Below are 21833 nucleotides of genomic sequence, written 5' to 3'. Positions count from 1 at the left end.
TGGGTATTGGTTGGGCAACTACAGGCTTTTTCACAATAACCAAAGAGAGTGACTTGTGCTTATCTTGTTTTGCATTTTCTATGCAAAACGCTCCCATCCATTATATGCAGAAAATACAAAGTTGGCTAATTTTTAAATCTATTAATGTAATCTATAACACACTATTCAGAAATTAGATTCAATGAGCAAAAGTTTAATAAAAAAGTGTTAAGCCAAGATAGGAGATAATATTGCATTTTGTTTTCAATTGTTTTGAAGGAGAATATACAAACATATTCACCCTGGTGGGGGCAGATGTGCTGTGTCCTCAGTCCTTGGTCTGTTAGGTACCCCAGGCTGAGCACAGAATCTCTTTCCAAGGTCCAGAGCAGGGATGGAGAAAAAAAGGAGGGAAATCCCAGGGCAGAGAGAAAAGGACAAGACACAGAATCACTAAACAGAGAGTTGGAGAGTTTGGAGCTTAGAGGAGAATTTAATAAGCCTAAAGATTCAGGGCTGGAATATGAGAAAGGAATAAGGAATAGCCCAGAAAAGGACCAGAAATGGATAGGGGATGGGGAACAGAACAAGTATAAGAATCCAAAAGCACCTGACCCAGGAAGTTAGGAGAGGAGACACGGGGGACAGTGGGAAAGGGGGCTGGGAGGGACCACAGTGTGGGTGCCCAGGTTCTGACCTCCCTATGTGGTAGTATGAGGAGCTGCGGCTGACAGCCGGGACCCACTGTGACAACCTCCACAACTGCAAGAACGAGATTCTGGAAATAAACAAGCTGATTCAGTGGTTGCAGCAAGACATTGAGAATGTCAAAGCCCAGATGAGGCCATCACAGGGTAACCCGCCATCTGGTCTTGGTCGCGATGTTGGGGGGTCCATCCTCCCTGGGGGCCCAGTTGAGGAGGGAATAAACTTGCGCTGTGTCCCACGAGAGGGAGCGAGCCCTGTCTACAGAAGAGCTGACCCACAGCAGGATGAGCAGGCTCAGGAAACAGTGAGGCCCCCAGCAGAGGCTAGGCAACCTACTGCATCAAGATGGAATAGCAAGGATGCTTCACTAGATGGGAGTATAGAAAAGATGTTCTCCAAGGCCCCTTCCAACCAAAGACTCTAATTCTATGATCCTGAAATTCAAGGTGACCCCGCAGAGCTCATCAACTCAGACTCACTCTCTTCTCCTAGGCTAGTGAAGACCAGGCAGACACTTAAAATCTATTAGTCACAAAGAAGTTGCTTGGCTTATCTAGAGGAAGCTCACAGATCTCCTTGAGGTGTTGTAGACAGGAGAACTGGTCCCCATCCCCCAGAGGAACCAGATGTCACAATCCTAGGATGAAACCCACAGCAGATTTGAATCTGACACATAACCATGACTGAGGGAAAAACTCACTCTTCCTCCTGTGTCCCTCCTTTACCCTCCCACCATCACATTCACAACACTTTCTGATACCAGATATGGGGGAAGGGTGTTTCCATACTAACCAGTTCTGCAACACCAGCTGGGTGTTCTACAACCTAACGCACTTCTGACACTGCCTACCTGGAGATAGCATCAGATCCCACAGGTTAGGGACTGCCCCCCAAGTCCCACAAGGCTGCCCCCAGTTCAGATGCTAATCACAAGTCCAGGTTGTGTTTCTGACCAATCGGCTATATATTGGAGGTCTCCATGACCCCCCTCCTTGGGTTCGATTAATTTGCTGGAGTCGCTCACAGAACTCAGGAAAATAGATTCCTTTACATCTACGGCTTTATTATAAAAACATATGATAAGGGGTACGGATGAACACCCAGGTGGAAGAGATGGATAAGGCAAGGTATGTGGGAGGGGTGTGGAGCCTCCATGCCCTCTCCAGGCGTGCCATTCTCTCCACACCTCCGCCTGGTCACCAACCTGGAAGCTCTCGGAATCCTCTACTGTTGGGATTTTATGGAGGCTTCCTCTCATAGGCATGATCAATTATTACCTCCATTCCCAGCCTCTCTCCCCTCTCGGGAGATTTGCGGGGTGGGCTGAAAATTCCCAGCTTCTAATCATGGCTTGGTCTTTCTGGTGACCAGCCCCCATCCAGGAGCCTACCTAGAGTCACCTTAATTAAACAAAAGACATTGCCAATACCCAGGAAATTCTAAGGCGTTTAGGGACTCTGTGTCAGAAACCAGGGTCAAAGACCAAATGTTAGAACAAAGGATGATCTTAGTGTGCTTATCACTTAGGAAATTACAAGGTTTGGGGGCGTTCTGTCCAGAAACTGGGGGAAGAGACCAATATATATTGTTTCTAATTGTCTCACAACGACCATGTTCTCTGTTCTTCTAAGAGTCAGCCCAGGGCTCCAGGGCACCCCGTAATGCCTTTCTGTGCCCTCTCCTCCCAGCGCTGCAAACTGGAGGGTGCCATAGCCGAGGCAGAGCAGCAGGGCGAGGCGGCCCTCAACGATGCCAAGTGCAAGCTGGCTGGGCTGGAGGAGGCCCTGCAGAAGGCCAAGCAGGACATGGCCTGCCTGCTCAAGGAGTTCCAGGAGGTGATGAACTCCAAGCTGGGCCTGGACATCGAGATCGCCACCTACAGGTGCCTGCTGGAGGGCGAGGAGCACGGGTCAGTCAAGGATGGGCACCAGGGATGTCTGTTCTCCTGCCCTCTGCTTGCTGTTGCTGCCATTGCCCATCCCACAGTCGTGGAAAATCTAAAACAGCACGCAGACCACAGGCCCTCCTCGTTGACAGGGTGCACGGAGCAGGCAGAAGCGGTGGGGTGCCGCGTGCTTCTTGGTCTCATTCTCTGATGCAGTTCCCTTGTGTCTCCTTTGCCTCCCACCCCCAGGCTGCATGAAGGTGTTGGGCCCGTGAAGATGTGTGAGTAGATGAGCCCTCCCCAGCGGTTCTGGGGTCTTGGGAGCTGATCGACCCATAATAGACCACACTGGCCCCTGCCCAAACCTCAGCGTGCTTCCCCCACCCCAAAGGAAGAGTTCTGTTTGCCTGGAGCTCCTGGAGGATGGAAAGGCTCTCCCTCAGAGCTACCCAAGTCTATGGGAGTGAGAATCAGGGGCAGACATGCAGCGTGGTCCCAGTGCTTCAGGGCCCAGAAGCTGCAAGGAACCATATAGACAAGGGGATGCTTTTCTGGAGAAAGAGGATTTGAAGCAGGCTCAGACAAATAGAAACAGAGAGGGTGAAGCAGAAGATAGGGCTCTGGGGCAAGAGGAGAGACACGTGGGGAACTGCTAAGCACTTTATGTGGCCAGAGTGAGAGACATGGAAGTTGGTAGCTGGGATGGGAATGTCCTTAGAAGTGAGCTGCAGCAGGTGGGGGCCTGGCCTGGCCGAGATGTTTCAGGGCAGGGCCCTGAGTATCCCTTCCTGTTCCCGCAGCTGTGAACAGCTCCAAAGGCACATCCTCTACGAGCCAAGTGTGGTCAGCACACCCATGTACTGTCCAGGGGACACCAGTGTCCTCAAGAGCAGCAGGGGCTGCAGCATCATGGCTACCAGTGAAATCTACATCCCCTGTGAGCCCCAGGGGCTACTGGGCTGTGGAAGCAGGTGGAGCTTCAGCATGAAGCTAGGGGCTGGGGGTGGCTCCTCCTGCCACAAGTGTTAGTACAGCCCCAGAGGCTAGAAGCCCAGGGGACAGGGCACCAGCCCCCAGCCTGGATGTTGTCCCCCTGCCACCAGGGTTGAAGACAAGGCTGTTCCAAAATCCCACCTTCCTATACTGATCGAAGTTTTCCCTTGGGTTTTCTCCGTGAGCCGCCCCTCAGGTATCTTCAAGAGTCACCTTTCACTTAGCTGTGTGCAGACCCTGCGCTAGGTCCTGGGGTCGGGGTGGGATGCAAAGAACAAAAATGCATCCGCCGTATATCTGGACCACTGACAGTCAGGCTCTAGTGCGGCCAAGAGAATGGCAATGGCCCCCAAACACTTCTCTTCCCCATGAGAAGGCCAAATGGGCACATCACAGCTCTGCTTTGTGGATCGCCCCATGGAACTTTCCCCACAAAGCCAGCCTCCCCTGACCCCGGGACATTCGCCTCCTCTCTTACCTCGGTCTGTCATGCGCCTAAAAAGTGAACTCCTTTTAACACCCACCTAATACACGCACTATTACAAACATGAAAATACCCCCAAATCCCATTCCAAATTCCCAAGCCAAGTGCCAGGATTTCAGCTTCGCTCGGGACCTGTCCATGTTCCTCTCAGTTAGCACACAGAATCAAGAGGTGGTCTTTGGGCAGTAGATTTACCTGCTCAGGTGCGTTGAACTGGCGCTATAAAAATACATTTTTTCCTGAGCTCACAGTGGCAGCTGACGGCTAAGAAATGCCTAGCACAAAGGCAAGGGGACATGGAGTATTTACTGAACAAAGGGACAAAGGAATCAGCCCCACCCCTACCCTCTGCACGTAGCCAACCCTGCCCTGCTCCCTCTCCCTTGAGTTCCTCTTGCTTTGGGTCTGATATGAATGTGCTTTCCTGGCTGCAGTGGTACGGGGCTGCCTCAGCACACTTGGAGGCCCTGACTCAGGGGCTGCGAGGGGAGGGGAGGTGCTGAGCTGACCCCACCTCCCCAGAGCACAACCCCTACTCCCGAATTGTGCTGCATCTGCAGAAGCCCTGCCCACCCAGGGATCCACATCTCTGCCATGAGCCTCTGGGCTTGTCTATTGCCAATCAACTGACTGTTCCCAGGCTACAGGAATCAGGATTACTGGCCCTGCTCTGTGGAGGACAATGAGGCTGAAGGGGAACTGATGGGCAGCTTTGGGGAACTGGGGGCTGGTGCGGGGTGTGGGGTTGGGAGTGGAAAGAGAGGTTATTATACAAAAGGGAAAACTACATATGAATGATTGGCAAGTGGCCTGTGGAGTGAGTGTGGAGCCATACAAATTCCACTTAAAACCTGCACATCACACCCCAATAGTTTGCAAGTCACCTGCCACGTTAAAAACCACAGCCCTATTCCCCACAGGCCTCCTCACCACATGGCCCCCTGCATATGTCCTAGAGAAAGTCTGTCATGTCTGTACTCGGCAGCCTCAAAGCCTGGGCTCTGCCTCCCCAGCCAGGTCCCCAGGCAGGGCAGGTGCAGGCCTGGGGAAAGCAGGGAAGATAGGCAGCAGACTGGCTAGGGCGGGGCACCTCCTAGCCTCCTCTCCCTCTCGGGAGCCCCAAGACCAGGAAATGAGACTTGGTGGCAGCGGTTCCACCCTCTGCCTGGCCCTGATACCCTCCCTGTTGCCTCACTGATCCCCTGTAACAATCCCCCCACTACAGATGCCCCCTTGTGGCTCCCCTCTCCTGAGCGCTGGGGTGCAACTCCTCTTCCCCCACAGCCCCGCATAGGGCATCTCTTCTGTGCCAAGCCTTGCATGAGAAGCTGGTGATACAGAGGTGACTACAACATGCTCGGAACCCTAGAGTGCCTCTCAGCCTCACAGAGGAGTCATAAGCAGTGACAGCCAGAGAGAATGGAAGCGACAAGGAAAAACAACTTGTAATTATTCCAGGCACGGAGATCAGAGAGAAGCTCACAGAGAGGGTCACAAGGACAGGGTCTGAACAGACAAGGGTTACTGACTTATGGGCAGCATATTAAAAAGAACCCACCCACTTGCTTTTTCATTCACTCAATATAATATTTATCAAGCATCTGTTATGGGTCAGACCACCCAAGGGCTGGTGTCTCTGTGGTGAACAAGGCAGCCCCAGTCAGGGCTGACCTACCAGTAGGGACAGTAGACACAGTTCCTAGAGCCCATGGTAGGGACCATAAACTGGTGCAGCCACTTTGGAAAACAGTCCGGCAGTTCTTCAAAATGTTAAACATAGAGTTACCACGTGACCCAGCAATTCCACTCCTAGGTAGATACCCAAGAGAAATGAAAACACGTCCACACAAAAACTCGTACGTGAATGTTCATAGCATCACTATTCACAAGAGCCAAGAGGTGGAAACAACCAAAATGTCCATCAGTGGATGAATGGATAATCAAAATTTGGTCTCTCCATACAATGAAATATTATTTGGCCATAAAAAGGAGTGAAGCACTAATACGTGCTCCAACATGGATGAACCTTGAAAACATGAGGGAGAGAAAAGAAGCCAGACACAGAGACCACATATTCTATGATTCCATTCATATGAAATTCCAGATTAGGGAAATCTACAGAGACAGAAAGCAGATCCGTGGCTGCCTAGTGGGCTGGAGGGAAGAGAAGATGGGGTGGCGGGGACAGCCAAAGGTTTCTTTTGAGGCGATGAGAACATTCTAAAAGGGACTGGGGTGACGGTTGCACTTATCTGGGAATATACTAAAACCACTGAATTGTAATTTTCAATGAGCGAATTATATGATATGTGAATTATATCTTAATAAAGCTATTTTTAAAAAATGGGGCCCTGGCCCCAATCCATGCCCCTGGGGCTTACAGCCTACCTGAGGGTACAGACCCGGAACAGGAAATTACAGATGTCAGGCTTATTGTGAAGGAGGACATAACTGAGGGTCCTACCCTGGTCACAGGCCTTGGGAAGATCCCCAGAGGAGGGGGCAGGCAAGCTGGATCCCAAAGGCCAGCAGGACTGAGGGGAAGCAAGGAAGCCCAGCAGGGGCTCCAGGCTGAGGGATCAGCAGCCGTGAACCAGAGTGTGCAGCGCCAGACGGGTGAGGGCCGGTGACTTTAGGGATGCACATCCACACCCAGGGAAGGAGGGGGTGGGACAACAGGGGCCTCATGGCCTCCATTCCCACTGGAAGCCCTGTCACTCTGGACCTGGCCCTAGAGCCAGCTAAGCTCCTTGCTCTGAAAACTCTGAAAACTACAGGAATGTCCTGGCCTGCAGTCAGCAGAAACAGAGATGACAACCGGCCACCCACCCCTGTCCCAAAGATGACTACCCAAGGCCCAGGAGGCACTCCAGTGGAGTAAAGGAGGAGAAGGAGAGAAGATTCCCCCACCCTCACAATGAGGTGGGCTTGAGCCTGGCGACCATCCCTTTGGGAATTCCCATCCTAGAGTGGCCCAGGCCCCAGGGGAAGGGAGACTTGTCTGGAACCATCCACTAGGCAGACTCATCCCAGTAGTGAGGGCACCCCAGCTCAGTCCTGGACATGAGCTACAGGCCCCGGCGCGCCCTTCTAGAGCCTCCACCAAGGCATCCCCCTCAGTGCTGTGCAGCCGTGCCCCCATTCTCCCCCTCTCTCCAGGGAGGAGGTGACTCTAGGCAGGCAGGACAAAAGTGCCTCCCGGTGGTTCCCTGGGCGGTTCACCTCCATTACCTGGGCAAACATCTGAGTTTCTCCCAGGACCCACCCTGCACCTATAGGGAGGATCAGGCCCCGCCCTGCTCTCGGAAGGAAGGGAGAGCCTACTGCTGGAAGCCAGAGCCTCCCCGCATTCCACTCGGCCTCGGGAATCCAAATCCCAGCCCTTCCCAGAGCGCCCCCATGAGGACAGGTGGGGAACAGCCCAAAGAGGCCTGGGGCGGGTGGGAGGACCCTGAATGAAGCCCCTTGTTTTTGTGTCTGTCTCCCCCGAATGTCTCCCACTTCTTGTCCCTCTTCTCCCTAGGAGAGCCTTCCTTGCTCCACTGTGCCCTCCCTCAGATGCACTCTGCCCTTCCCCTGGGTCCCAGGATCCCTTGGTCATCCGAGTCCCATCAGCGGCCCCAGGTGGGCCCACTACCGCCTCTCTCCCCTTGGGGCTCGGATTGGGGGAAATGGCTGCAGAAATGGAACTGGGGGCAGAGAAGGGGTACTTAGGATCACTGAATCTGGTAAAAGGAAGAGGGCTGCACCCAGCAAGTATCCCAGCACCTAATCTTGATGTCGGGCTCACATCACACCCAATAAAGGTTTGTTGAAGCAAACCGACCTGCACGCCTGCGAGCAGGTCACCTGTCACATTTCACCCTGACAGGTGATAACTGTGTGGGCAAGTGAAGAATTTGGGCTAAACCTGAAAAAATCATTCTGCCTGAAAGGGTGGGGATGGGCTCAAGCAAGAGGGGTGCTTTGACTCTCCTGGGAGGTGTTTAGATTCTATCCAAGCATCACTAGTCTGACAGGGCAGAGGGCTCTCTCCTCATCGCCCCCCTCCTTCTGCTGGGGGACCCCTGAGCTTCCCTTCCCACCAGGGCAGGTCTCAGCGTGAACACCTCCCAGTGAGTGCCTCTCTCCTGTGCAAACTTGTCCCTAGGCTAAACGGAAACATTTGAAGAAGGTGGCCTTAGCAAAGCCTTCTCACCATCTGGATTTCCCTGTCACCCTCCTCCCCTCCCACAGGCATGCACACACACACACACAATCACACACACACACACACAGTGCAGCCACTGTGCACCCAGGGTTCACAAGCTCTGCTCAGCCAACCAGGATGGCCCCTTCCCCTCCCATCCCCTCCTCCCCGCCAAGCCCTCGTCAGCAGTTCCCCCCCCGCCCCCCCGCCTCAAGCAGTTAGCATCGGGATGAGCCAGCAATCTGTCTACACTAGCTCAGCCAGCAGATCTCAGGATTACATCCAGACCAACTCTCAACAGGAAGCAGAAACTGTCAGAGCAGCAAAAGCCCCAGCCCAGAGTTGCCAGGACAACTCCCCTCTCCCCACCTGCCACCCTTTAAAAAATGGCTGAGGATTGTGTTTTGCATTGTCTGATGAAATAACGCCTCAGAAGTATAAACTGCTGATGGCAACAGCCCATCTCAGAAAAGGGGTTATGCGTGACTGGTCTCAATTACCGCCACCCCGCCTGGGCTGTTAAGGTTGAAGGAAGCTGAACCACAGGACAGCCCCGGGAATGGCTGGTGGGGTAATGATGCCACAGCCACTGGAGTGGGAAGCAGGTGGGGTGCTGGACGGGAACAGAACTGACGGCTTACCAGTGAAAGGAGGATTGTGCAAAAGAGAGGGGAAGGGGGCAGAGAGAAAAAGAGGGGGACGGAGGGGGGAAAGAAATGATGACAATAACCACACCAGGCTCCACACAGCATACACTCCAAACATTTTCACATGTAACTCGCACATACTGTGCAGTAGGTATAATTCCATTTTACAGATGAAGAACCTGAGGCTTAGAGAGGTTAAACAATTTCCCCAGGTCATTTGTATACCATGGAGGGCGAATGTTGCACAGTGATAATAAAAGGCAAGCAGACTTTTAGTTGGGTGTATTGTTGTTTTTAAGTTCTCTACAGACACGCACCCCTGACTGCCTGCATCCAGGGTGTGCCACTACCGTGCCATTCCCATGCCACTGCCCAAGGTCACACTGCTGACTGATGGCAAAATTGGGATTGAACCCACTTCCATTTGACTCCAAGGGCTGTGTCAAGTCTTCTGTTCCCGGCCTGGCACACTCAGTGGTGTCCTCTATGCCATCCCTCCTGCTCCCCTCCCCTTTTCTCCTCCACAGGCGTCCCCCATCCCCTTCCCAGTGACCTGGATCCCCTTGCCTGGCCTCAGTGGAGGGGGATGCCCTTTCCTCCAAGCAGCCAGGCTCACACCCCAAGAGGCTGGAGCTGGAGGGCAAACTGGGTTGACCCTCTCTGAGCTCTTGGATTTCTGCACCATCCTCCTCAGGGTCATTCCTCTCCATTTTGGAGACTAGAGTCTCCTCTTCCTGAAATACTTACAAAGCCAAATGCCCAAATTCCTCTTCTTTCACCCCCTGTCCTTTCTCCCTTTTTCCTCCTGCTGTTAATCTTTGCGGTGTCTTCATTCATTCAACAAAACCATATAGCATGCCTCCCACATGTCCCTGCTATCCTAAGCAGGAGACACAGAGGAGGAAAAAAACACACAACAGTGCCTGCCTCCTGGAGCTTATATTCCAGCCTGGGAAGACAGGTGATAAACAGGCAAATCCATGCAGGAAAGGACCTCAGACTGTAAGCACTGCTAAGGAGAAGAGGAAGCGGGGAGGGGGAATAGAGAGTACACAGGGGAGGGGTCTTTAAAGAGGGGGTGACCCATGAGCAAAGAACTGGAAGAGTTGAGGGACCCGGCCATGTAGCCATTTGCAGGAAAAGAGTTCCCAGCAGTAAAAAAAAAAAAACAACAACAACAGCAAATGGGAAGGCCTCTGATTAGGAGTTTTCCTGCCTGTCTGATGGACACACAGGAGGCCAGGGTGGCTGGAGCAGGGTGAGCAGTAGGACGGATAGAGGGAAGTGAGGTCAGTGAAAGAGGAGAGCAGACTATGTAGAGTCCTGTGTGGCATTTACTCTGAGTGGGATGGGAAACCACCAGAGGCATATGAGCTTAGAAATGGCATGATCTGACATGTTTTTAAAGGACCATTCTGACTATGGTGTTGAGGAAAGTCAGAAGGGGCAAAGGAGGAAGCAGGGTGACTAGCTGGAAGGAGGCTTCAATAGACCCTGTGAGGAGTGATGGGCTTGGACCAATATGGTAGCAGTGGGGTGATGAGAAGTAGTAGGAGTCCAGGTATATTTTGCAGGTAGAACTTGCCAATGGATTGAATGTGCGATATGGAAAGAGCTGAGGAATAAAGGATGACTCCCAGATTTTTGGCCTGAGCCACTACAGGGATAGTGAGCCTGGCAAGTGGAACATATTTCATAGGAACAATCAATCGGGAGAACAGCTTTGGATAGATGAAGGTTGAGATACTAATCGATATCCAAGTAGAGACGCGGGGGCTTCCCTGGTGGCGCAGTGGTTGAGAGTCCGCCTGCCGATGCAGGGGACGCGGGTTCGTGCCCCGGTCCGGGAGGATCCCGCATGCCACGGAGCGGCTGGGCCCCTGAGCCATGGCTGCTGGGCCTGCACGTCTGGAGTCTGTGCTCCGCAAAGGGAGAGGCCACAACAGTGAGAGGCCCGCGTACCATAAATATATATATATATATATATATATATATATACATGTGGGGCACAGAAGGGATGCCTGGGATAGAGATACACCTTGGCAGTCATCAGTGGAAAGATGGTATTTAAGTCATGAGGCTGTACGCTGTCATGAAGGGAACAAGTATAGATAAAGACATGAACAGGTACAAGGGCTGAGCCCAATGATGCTGTGGTGTGTAGAGGTCAGGGATATGAGGATAAACTGGTTGAGAAAACTGAAAAGAAGCAGTCAGTAATATGTATAGAAAATCAGGAGAATGTGGTGTCTGGAAACCAAAAGAAGAAATTGTTTTAAGGAAAAGGGAATGATCAACTATGTCAAATCCTGCTAAGTTAAATGAGAGCTGGGAATGGACCAGTGATTTTAGCAACCTGGAGGTCACATGCAACCTTCACAAGAAGTATTGTGTTATTATTATTTTTCTGCTTCTCCCATTAGACATACACCTGATAGCTGGGTCTGTATAAAACAGTAGTAAACTAGGAACAGAGGAAAACTTCCTCAACTTGACAAAATATATATATATATCTACAAAAAAACTACAGCTAACATTGTACTCAATGGTAAGAAACGTGAAGATTTCCCACCAAAAATCAGGAATAAGGCAAAGATGCCCCCTCTCACCACTGCTTTTCAACATCAAACTGGAGGTCCTAGCTAATGCAGTAAGACAAGAAAAAGAAATCAAAGATATAGAGATTGGGATGGAAGAAAATAGTGAAGACCTGAGATGGATAGCTCCAGAGAAAAGCACATATCCCCTTCCAAGTAGAATCCCAAGTGAGCATCTAGTCAAGCACAAGTTCCCCCAGGCACAGACGAGTAGGACAAATCATTTCACTCTCTAGAATAGAAAAGGCAAACATCTGTCTCTGGGTCCTGAAATACCTGCGATATTGATTAACAATGATAATGATATCCAGTGACTTAGAACTTTTCATTTCCTACCCAGATGCTTATTGCTTGGTGTCTCTCCCTCCTAACCAAACATTCATCAATAATGCAAGGAACCTGCATAGGCAGGACTATAGATCAGCCCTAATGTGTATTTTGGGGGCTCAAAATTATGTGGTTAACTTTCCACACAGATACATGGCCAAATCATACAGAATTTTGGCCTCAAACTATGCCACAAAAGTATTGGTTGGTAGAAGTCCTCAAGATTAATCTCCCCCCAACACCAGGAGGATAGAGACCATCTTTTTATCTCTGTACCCTCGGCACCAAGCACATTACCTGAGAGAGAGTAACTGGTAATTGTCAAATGAATAAATGAATGTATGAATGAATGGATCTCCTTTGAGTGTCTTAAATCAGACATGTATCTACACTACCCCAAATGAGCTTTAGTGACAATTCAATTTTTATGTAAACAGTCAAATCAGATCATAGAGGTTAGATAAAACACTGCAAAATGTTTTTGGACTGTTTAATCCTCCTACAGGAATGCAACAAACTGTATTCTTACCATATCATTTCTTACTTAGAGCTATGAAAACCCTGCCTGTCTTCTGCACACCCCCATCTATTGAGGGTGTTATCTGTATAGCTGCATCCCTTGCAGCCTCTTGCTGGAGCAGTTACCATCCTAACTTTCTGGTGGTTAGCCACACTTACTGTGGAAAGTCTATTGGATTTATGACCAAAGCAAATTAAGGTCCCCATAATGGCAATAGTGGTGGACTTGTGGGAAAAGTAGGACCATAATGTTTACGTGTTTATATGTTTTTAATGTTTATAGGTTTGATGTTATGGCCCTGATTCTGAGGAAAATAGGTGTGTCTGAGATTAACTCATTGTGAAGGAAGTTGCAGGCTGGAAGATTTTCTGCTAACTACTCAAGCTCATAAATGCTTCCAAATGGCTTTTTCCATTTTTATGGGGCCAATCCTCAGATCCCCACACACATAAAAGTGCTTAGAGGGATCCACTGGCCTCAGAGGGCCTCCCAGCTCCAGCTCCCCCTGCTCTGCAGTCGCTGCTTGCCTCTCACCCAGGACACCATCACATCTTGCCGCTCTGACACAGTCAGCTCTGGTCGCCATGTGGGCAGCTTCAGCTCTTGCTCAGCAATGCCCCCCCAGAACCTGAACCACTTCCGGGCCAGCTCTGTCTCCTGCAGGAGTGGGCCCCGCTTCCAGGGTCTTAGCAGCTTTGGCAGTCGGAGTGTCATCACGTTTGAATCGTGCTCACCCCGGATAGGAGCTGTGTGCCCTCGGCCCATCCGCTACAGAATTGGCCTTGGTTCTGGCAGTGGGATGGCCTTTGGCTTTGGTGATGGGAGCGGTGCTGGTCTGGGGTTTGGAGCTGGCAGTGGCCTCGGCTATGGCTTTGGCGGCCCTGGCTTTGGCTACCAAGTTGGAGGAGCTGGAGTGCCAGCAGCCCCGTCCATCACAGCAGTGACTGTTAACCAGAGCCTGCTGACCCACCTCAGCCTGGAGATTGACCCTAATGCCCAGAGGGTGAAGAAGGATGAGAAGGAGCAAATTGAGACCCTCAACAACAAATTTGCCTCCTTCATCGACAAGGTACTTGTGACAGCTCAACCTCTGGGTCTGGGATGATGCGAGCTAAATGCACTGAGATGTTCTTTCCCTTAAGAAGAACTGGTCCAGACCTAGGGCATCGACCTTGACCCCAGATCCTTCAGGCACCAGCCAAAGACATGGCGGTATGATTTCTGGGTCACTCTGCTGCGGAGCCAGGACGAGCCCGAGGAAGCGCTGCATAGAGGGATAGATTAAGACAGTGGTGGTGTCTTCTGGGGGAAGGAGGAACATCCAGCCAAATCTGAAGGCATCTGAACAAACTAAGACCTACCACCTAGTCACTTAGAAATATCTCCCAAACAGGCTAGAAACACTAACACCTCCACCAGGTGTTGGCTGGTACAGGTTTAAGAGGTTTTATCCTTTGAGATCCTCATGCTCTCTTTGAAGTTTCCATGGTTTCTGAGGCTGAGTGGCCACACCTATTCAGGCTTAAAGAAATGGAGAATGGAGTTGAGTAATTTTTGTACAAAGCAAAGAATTCATACCCCTCCCCCACCTGGGATATCCAGCTTCAGCTGAGTCGCCTAGATTGAGGGAAAGAGTAGGGAATGACCACTGGTGGCCACTGGTCTTCAGGCTGATGAGAGGAACAGGGAGGTGGAACTGACACAGCCCCAAACCCCAGACCGTGTCTCCGTGAAGTGGGGATGCTCTATTGTGTCTGAGATTGGAAACTCACCTCTGTGAGCTTCATTTCACTCCGAAATGAGGGGTTGGAGCAAATGGCCTCTATGTTCCCCTCCAGCTCTATAAGTCTCAGCTGATGGAATTTCTGAGGTGATGGGTATGAATTATGACCTGAGAATTCCCACCTCCTAACACCACCTCCCAGCCCAATGTACTTTACTCTGTTCCTCATTCCCTGCTAGGGATGGCTGAAATCAGTTTTTAGATATAGGCAAACCCCAGCTCAGGTAGAATCGATCTCCAACTTTCCAGTGAACCAGCCCTCACCTTTCTCAGAGGGTTGAAAGGGAAATGGTTGAAGAGCTTTGGTTCCAAAGCTTCTGTTTGTAGATAAGCCTGGTTGAGCACGAGGAGGGGTTGCAGACCTGCTCTGCCAGATTCTACTGAGTTAGAGGAGGAGCTAAATTCAACAGGGGCGGGGGAACGATGTCACCACAGGTTTAAGTCACCTCTGGCCATCTGAGCAACGTTGACATACAGGTAACTATATCAAGCACTTCAATTGCCATGTCTTTGCCCCTGTGGCTTTAGGTGCGGTTCCTGGAACAGCAGAATAAGCTCCTAGAGACCAAGTGGAACTTCCTCCAAGAGCAGAAATATGCCAGGAGCAACCCGGAGCCCCTCTTCGAGAACTACATCACCAGCCTGCAGAGACAGCTGGACGTAGTGAACAGCGAACGGGCCCGGCTGGAGGCTGAGAGGAACAACATGCAGGATGTCCCTGAGGGTTTCAAGAAGAAGTGAGCGGCTGCTGGACTGTACTGACCTAGGATGGGCACGGGCTGGTCCCCAAAGCAGCAGCCAAGCTTGGATGAGAGCTGCCGGAAGGATCAGGGTTGAATGCTGGTTTCAATTCCCAGCCTGAAGACAGGGGTGGGGATGTGATATGTATGGGAGGAGGAGGCCCTCCATGGGTCCTGAGGAGAAAGGAGACTTGGAATTGGGCATGGTTGTCCCTAATCCTGCCTGTGAGCATGGGTGAGTTGACCCCAGAAAAAGAAACTCTCTGGTTTTGAGAACAGTGCCTAAGTCCGGCCACAAATAAGGTCCTACTTCCTCTAAGTGCAGTGACCCTCAGGCTTTTCCAGCAGAAGAGCCCAGCAAAGGTCCAGATTTTCAGACCCCACATCCAGTTTGAGAAAGTAAAAGGGATTTGGAGAAACCAAGGGCTGTGGACTCATAAAAGGTCTTAAAGATGGGACAGAGTGGATGAAAACATGCAGATGGCAACAGGGAGCCAGGCTCCTGGACGGAGCAGAGAGGTCACAAGAGGTGATAACTGGGGAGCTGGGAGTAATCGGCTCTCAGTTCAGAGTGAGGACTCACCCTCTTCATCCTTATCATCCACGTATGAAGAGGAGGTGGGACTCGTGGCCAACGCTGAGAATGGGTGTGTGGCTCTGAAGAAGGTAAGGAGAGCAACAGGCCCAGGCAAACTTCTCCTCCAGACAGACAAATGTTCTCGCAACTCCAGGACACTGCCCGGACAGCCCTGTGAATACTCGCACACAGCGGACCCCCTAAGGTCACAACCGCTTCCCTTCGAAGTTCTGATTTGGCCTCCAGTGACTTAGGATTGGGTCTTCATGAGAGCAGAGGTCTGAAGGGATGACATTTGAAGAGTCTTGGATTATCCAGACTCTTCTTGCCGCTAAATAAGCATCAGAAAATGTCCAGCATCCCTGGGGGTTTCATGCTATATAAGGGAGAAGAACAAGAGTCACTAAGCTGTATTTCCACCCAATGACTTTCCCATCTGTCCCACTTGGCCTGGCCCTGTGGGAACTGGCCTGGTCTTCCCACCCACCTCCAGAGCCTGCCAAGGTGGGGAGGTTAAACAGTGTGCAAGTAATGAGCATTTTATCCTTCTCTCTTTGATACAGGATGTGGATACAGCTTTCTCAAATAAGTCTGATCTAGAGGCCAACGTGGATACCTTAACTCAGGATATCAACTTCCTGAAAACCCTATACATGGCGGTAAGTGATCATCCCCTCTGAGCTATCCAAGGAGCTCAATGTGTGGTCTGGACTCCCTGGGGGATTCACTGGACTAGTGTATTTTCTAACCTTTGGTATCATACATCTTTCCTCCCATCAAATCTATATCCTCTATATGTTGATGTATGTACAAGTGGAGAAGGTAAGGGGAGCAGGCTTCTCAGCAGCCTCACTCAGGTCTATGAATCAACTCCTTGGATCCATGAGCCAACTTCTTGTTGACCAATCTCAAGACTGGGGTCTAGGAATGTCACTTCCTATCTACTGATGAGAAGACCCTGGAAAACTGATTTTCTAGGAGATGTAAGAAAAATTGTGTTACCTAATTAGTCAAATGAACTAGCGATCTTTTGCTTCTGTTTGGTCTGGAACGGTCCCAATCAGAGCTAAGTGGCTGGCTCTGAGTGGAAAGGCTGAAGAAAGCTCCCTCTGGGGCCCTCACCTTGCAGGCCAGTTCCCAGCCCTCCCCCAGCCCCACGCCTGGTTCTATTAAGGACTTGGGATATAGGAATTCCTAGACCACCATGTTCTAAAATATTGTCAGCTCTCAATGATCCAGACTGGCACAGCCACTGTGTGGATAAGCCAAAGGAAGTTTAAGCTTTAGCATGGTCTCACTCCTCTCCACCAAGTCCTTAGGCCCCCATGGTTTTAATAGTCACCTAAGAAGTTAAGATGTTAAAGGAATATCTCCTAGTATATAACAAGGGTTTAAAGTCGAACTGAAACGGTTCTGGGCCACCTCTTTTTCTTTGCTTTTGGTTTGGATGATCTGCCCCATTGCTTTGCTCTGAACAAACAAGCAATGCTCTCTCCCCCGATTCCGCATCCTGGGGACCCTGTGGCAGAGCCCTGGTCACTGACGGGACTCTGAGCCCATCTGTCTCGCTGATCCTACAACGCAGGAAATCCAGTTGCTGCAGTCACACATCTCTGAGACATCAGTCATCGTGAAGATAGACAACAGCCGGGACCTGAACTTTGATGGGGTCATCACCGATATCGAGGCCCAGTATGAGGAGATGCGGGTGACAGCTGGCCAACACTGTGACAACCTGCGTAACACTCGGGATGAGATCAATGAGCTGACCCGCCTGATCCAGAGGCTGAAGGCAGAGATCGAGCACGCCAAGGCTCAGGTGGGCGAAAGAAAGGAGAAAAAGCCCCACAGGGAGGACAGGCAGGGCCCCAAGCTTTGGGGAGCCCAAGTCTGAAGATGTGGGGGAGGCCACCAGGACCCAGAAACATAGGAATAAAAGAATTAGTCCAGGAAGACTTCCTGGGGGAGGAAAATGTGGAACCAGGGAAAGAGTCTCCCATGTAGAAGGAAAGACCTGGGGCTGACTTAGAGGGGAAGGTGAGGCAGAAAGAATGACTTTACTCTCTGGACCCCATTGGTCTTAGAGCAGCAGAGATCAGTAAGTGCAAAATCAGTGAGGACAGAAATGGACGATAAGCAATGTTCTGCTCCCTGGTGACGTCAAACTACAGGATGACAATCCCTGGGAAAGCATCCTCCACAGGCTCCATCCCTGGCTTAGCACCATGCCATGTGCTCACTCACAGGGGGCAGAGTTTCTAGTCTGACCTGAGGATCCCCTAGTCCCTGCCAAAGCCCACCTGCAAACTGCCCTCCCCCCAGCACTGCAAGCTGGAGGCCGCTGTGGCCGAGGCAGAGCAGTGGGGCGAGGCAGCCCTCAGCGACGCCAAGTGCAAGCTGGCGGAGCTGGAGGCTGCCCTGCAGCAGGCCAAGCAGGACATGGCACGGCAGCTGAAGGAGTACCAGGAGGTGATGAATGTCAAGCTGGCCCTGGACATCGAGGTCGCCACCTATAAGCGCCTGCTGGAAGGCGAGGAGAGCCACTAAGTGCTCTCAGTGCAGCAGGTGGGAGTGGGGTCAGACTTCCGGCTTCTAGAAAGACTAAGTGGGGGAGGGAACTACATGAAGAATTGCTGAAATGGGCACTCTCTAGGGGTAACTATGTTTTCTGCAAACCTTAGGCGGGTTTGCCCTTGGCAGGGGTTTAGAAGATGGCTCTAGATCTGTGCCTCTCAGTGCAAGCCTGTAGACGGGCTGCACCAGAATCACAGGGAGTTCTGCTTGATTGGTTAGCTTGTTTTAAAATAAGAAAGAAAGAAAAGAAGAAGACATTCCCTCAGATATTTTGATTCAATAGTTTTGGGGCAGGGATTAGGAACGTGTCATTTTTCAAAGCTCCCTGATGCTTGTGCCGCCAAGGGTGAGAACCACTGGTCCACTGAGCCCTCTGATAGCACCTAGGTTTTCAGGGAATGACACCTTGTGAACTTGTTTCTTTCTCTCTCCAGGATCTATGAAGGTGTTGGACCAGTAGACATATGTAAGAACCTTCAGTCTTTTCCTCTTCACACATTTCTCTCCTGGGGCCCTTCAAATGTCCTTTAAACTCAAGCCCACATTGGGGTCAGGAGCCCATGGCCAGACTGGCCATGACATCCAGGGGAGCAGGGACCATCTGGCCTCTAAACTGAGAGCATCCCTTTAGCTGAGGTCTGAGACACCACCAGAGTCTTCCTCCCTGGAGCTAAGCAATCACAAAGGTTTGCAGGGCCTGGTAGGTGGGAGAGGGTTCCAGAAGACAGTCAGCCTTTTTGCTTTGGGTGGTCTTGTCCTTCGAGGGCAAAGACCAGAGGAGGAATGGAAAGGTCTATGCCAGGGAGTTCCCTCCCCTCCTGATGGCAGGGGATGGCAAGGCTAAACGCAAGTCCCCTTGCTGCTGCTGCGGCTACAGCCACCAAACAAAGCGCTCAGGACCTGTGCTGGGCTCTGCAGGGTAGGGACACAAAGAAGGTGAGACCCAGCCCCTCCTCTCCAGAATTATAATCTTCTTGAGATGGGTCCTATCCACCGTCAACCTAATCCTCAAAACCCCGGGGGGAGGAATAGGCACGCACAACCCCCTTTTACTCGATCAGAGAAAATACAGGACTTGCCAGAAATCACAAAGGTAGTCAGTGGCACGGCCAGAATTCAAACCCAGATTTCTGATCCAAAAGCGCAAATATACACAGCTGTGTATGCTAAACCGGGTGGGTCACAGATGGCGGGAAGGATTCTGGTGAGAGGAGAAGGAAGATAGGGAGGCCGTCCACCCTGGGGGCTGGTCTAAGCAAGGTTTAATCAGATTAGCGTCCTGGGTCATGGAGGTGTGCCCAGTGAAGACCAGAGGGCTAGAGAGCAGAGCCATCAGTGGGTCAGGAGGAACGAAGGACTACCTTTTTTTTTTGCGGTACGCGGGCCTCTCACTGCTGTGACCTCTCCCGCTGCGGAGCACAGGCTCCGGACGCGCAGGCCCAGTGGCCACGGCTCACGGGCCCAGCCGCTCCGCGGCATGTGGGATCTTCCCGGACCGGGGCACGAACCCGTGTCCCCTGCATTGGCAGGCGGACTCTCAACCACTGCGCCACCAGGGGAGCCCAGGACTACCTTTTTGATGGGCAATGTGGGGACCGCCAAGGAGCATGATGTCATTGGAGGAGAGAAGCCCTGTGGCTTCATAGAAGCTACTGGCACAGCTGCTGGGTAACCCAGATCACTACCCGCCTCACTCAACCCAACCTGACTTTGGCCGTTATAAATGGTGGTGGACTTATGGCTATAGGCCAACACCTGGGGAACTGGCTGAATTCTTCCATTTTAGTCCGAATGTTTGACTTCAGTGGAGTCACAGCCTTTGAGACACCCAGACAAGAGAAGGGAAAAGTGGGTACTGACTATGTAGACAGTAGGAACTACTCGGACCCAGGCCACTTCCCCTGCTGCCACCGCCCGTCCCTCCCCCCACCCCCAGTGGGAGGTGGAGGATGAGGCAGCCTCACTGAGGGTTTCATCCTCCCACAGCAGTGAGCAGTTCCCGGGGCGGCCTGGTGTGCGGGCCCGAGCCTCTGGTCACCACCTGCAGCCTCTCCCGCGGCGGGGTCACCATCTCGGGCCGCAGCAGCAACCGGTCCAGCGGCTTCTGGAGCTCGAATGTGGGCGGGGCCCAGGTCGTGGGCGGTGGGGACCCGCTGAGCGCGGGCTTCCGGGGAGGGGAGCTCTGTGCTTGTGGGCGAGACCTGAGCCCCCAGCGTCCCCTGCCTGCTGCCCACTGAAGGCGGTTTCAGCAGCCACGGCTCCAGCGTCCACTTCGTGTCCACCACCACCTCGAACCGAGCGCCGGCCAGCCACCGACCAGGAAGAACCATCTCCACGGCTTCTGCTTCTGTCCCCAAAGTGCCCGGACTCTGGGCCGAGGGCGCTCTAGGTACCCATCCTGCCAAGAAGCCAAGGGCTGCTCTGCCTGGCCTGTGTCCTCTGGGGGGCTTTTTTTCACCACCTAGATGCTCCATCCACAGCCCCAGCGGACTGGCCTCTCCCTGACTCCCAGTTTCCTTCCTTTGGGTCACTCCTCACCACCCAGCCCAAAGACCTCAAGAAATGCAGATTCAATGCAATTACAAAAATCAGCATGTTGGTCCTAGCTTTGGATTAACTTAGAGAATGGAGAGCTGGCTGTCCACACAGCAGGTGTCTCAGCCACCGTCCTCTGCTTCCCTCCCCTTCCTTTCCCTGGCAGGAGAAGGTCCTTTCCTTCTCTTCCTGACCCAGAAGGATCCACCGTTTTTGGTGGGCCAAGGGATCCCTGAGTCCCCAGAGATGGTTCTTCTCCGAGTGGCATAGATCCTAGCTGCTTCTCTTCCTGGGGTGCTGGTGTAACCCTGGCATGTGAGTCCAAGAGGTGGGTGGGTGCTGGTAGAGAGATGGACCCTGCAACAGTCCACGCCCCTGCTGGTGGTGTGAGGGAGGCCCAACTCTGTTCACTGCAGGGGGGTTTATGTCTGCACGCTCCAGGAAGGCCTGGGCTGGGGTGGGTGCCTGCCTGTACTGCTCTTTGTGTTGCTGGGATTTCAATAAACTTGCCAAGCTAGCATCACTAGGACTCTGGCCTTTCCTTCCCAATCACACTGGGGATGGGGGAGCCTGCCTCCTAGACTCCACTAGCCCACCCCCCTGGGGACTTGCCAAGGGCAGAGGCTGGTGTCCTGGGACAGAGGAGGTACTGAGGAAAGAGCGCTCAGGCCCCTCCCTGGAGGGGCTCACAACTCAGCAAGGGAGACGAGACATATAGCAAAAGCTCTGAAAACAAATGCCAAGCAGCCCACTTCTCTCCACGCATTGCCCTCCAGCCTCCTCCCTACCAGGGCGAAATCCTTCACTTGTTCCCCAAGTCCCACCCTGCCCCCAGTTCCTCTGGGATCATTGCAGGGGCCAAGAGACCCAACCATGTGTTTAGTGGATTGGAACTTTCAGTCCACCCTCCGCAACCTCCAGGGAGGGAAGCAGGGTTGGAGGTTGAATCAATCAATCAATCCTGACTATGTAATGAAGCCTCCATAAAAACCCCATAAGGACTGGGGGATTCAGAGACTTTCTGCGTTGGTGAACATGTGGAGGAGTGGCACACGTGGAGAGAACGTGGATGCTCTGCACCCTTCCCCCATACATCTCTTCCATCTGGCTGTTCCTGAGTTATATCTTTTTATAATAAACTGGTAATCTAGTAAGTAAAATGTTTCCCTGAGTTCTGTGAGCCACTCTAGCAAATTAATCAAAGCCAAGGAGAAGTCTTTGAAACTTTCAATCTATAGCCGGTTGGTCAAAAGTCCAGGTGACAGCCTGGGTTTGCAACTGGCAACTAAAGCAGG

At 52.0% G+C, this 21833-nt stretch overlaps 2 protein-coding genes across 2 annotated transcripts in view; both read left to right on the top strand.

The window, feature by feature from the left end:
* The window catches only part of LOC111173715 (keratin, type II cytoskeletal 75-like), a 21727-nt gene extending 13323 nt beyond the window's left edge, over positions 1-8404 (top strand). Inside the window, 5 exon segments of the mRNA XM_089920755.1 lie at positions 692-812; positions 2371-2596; positions 2822-2853; positions 3373-3390; positions 3393-8404. Of these exon segments, the coding sequence (XP_089776881.1) occupies positions 692-812; positions 2371-2596; positions 2822-2853; positions 3373-3390; positions 3393-3601 (606 nt within the window). The 3' untranslated portion in view covers positions 3602-8404.
* KRT84 (keratin 84) lies at positions 7449-21833 on the top strand. The gene is given in 12 exon segments (XM_089921580.1): positions 7449-7458; positions 7573-7673; positions 12714-12857; positions 12859-13398; positions 14641-14849; positions 15458-15518; positions 15993-16088; positions 17015-17248; positions 17752-17968; positions 18434-18469; positions 19990-20183; positions 20185-21833. Coding segments are annotated over 12 exon segments (2166 nt in total). The 3' UTR covers positions 20509-21833.

The sequence above is a fragment of the Delphinapterus leucas genome, chromosome 11 (genome assembly GCF_059928025.1).
Source record: "Delphinapterus leucas isolate spDelLeu-1000000601 "Yukka" chromosome 11, BTC_Dleu_Yukka2, whole genome shotgun sequence".
Lineage (NCBI taxonomy): Eukaryota > Metazoa > Chordata > Mammalia > Artiodactyla > Monodontidae > Delphinapterus > Delphinapterus leucas.
This window is presented reverse-complemented; position numbering and strand designations above follow the sequence as displayed.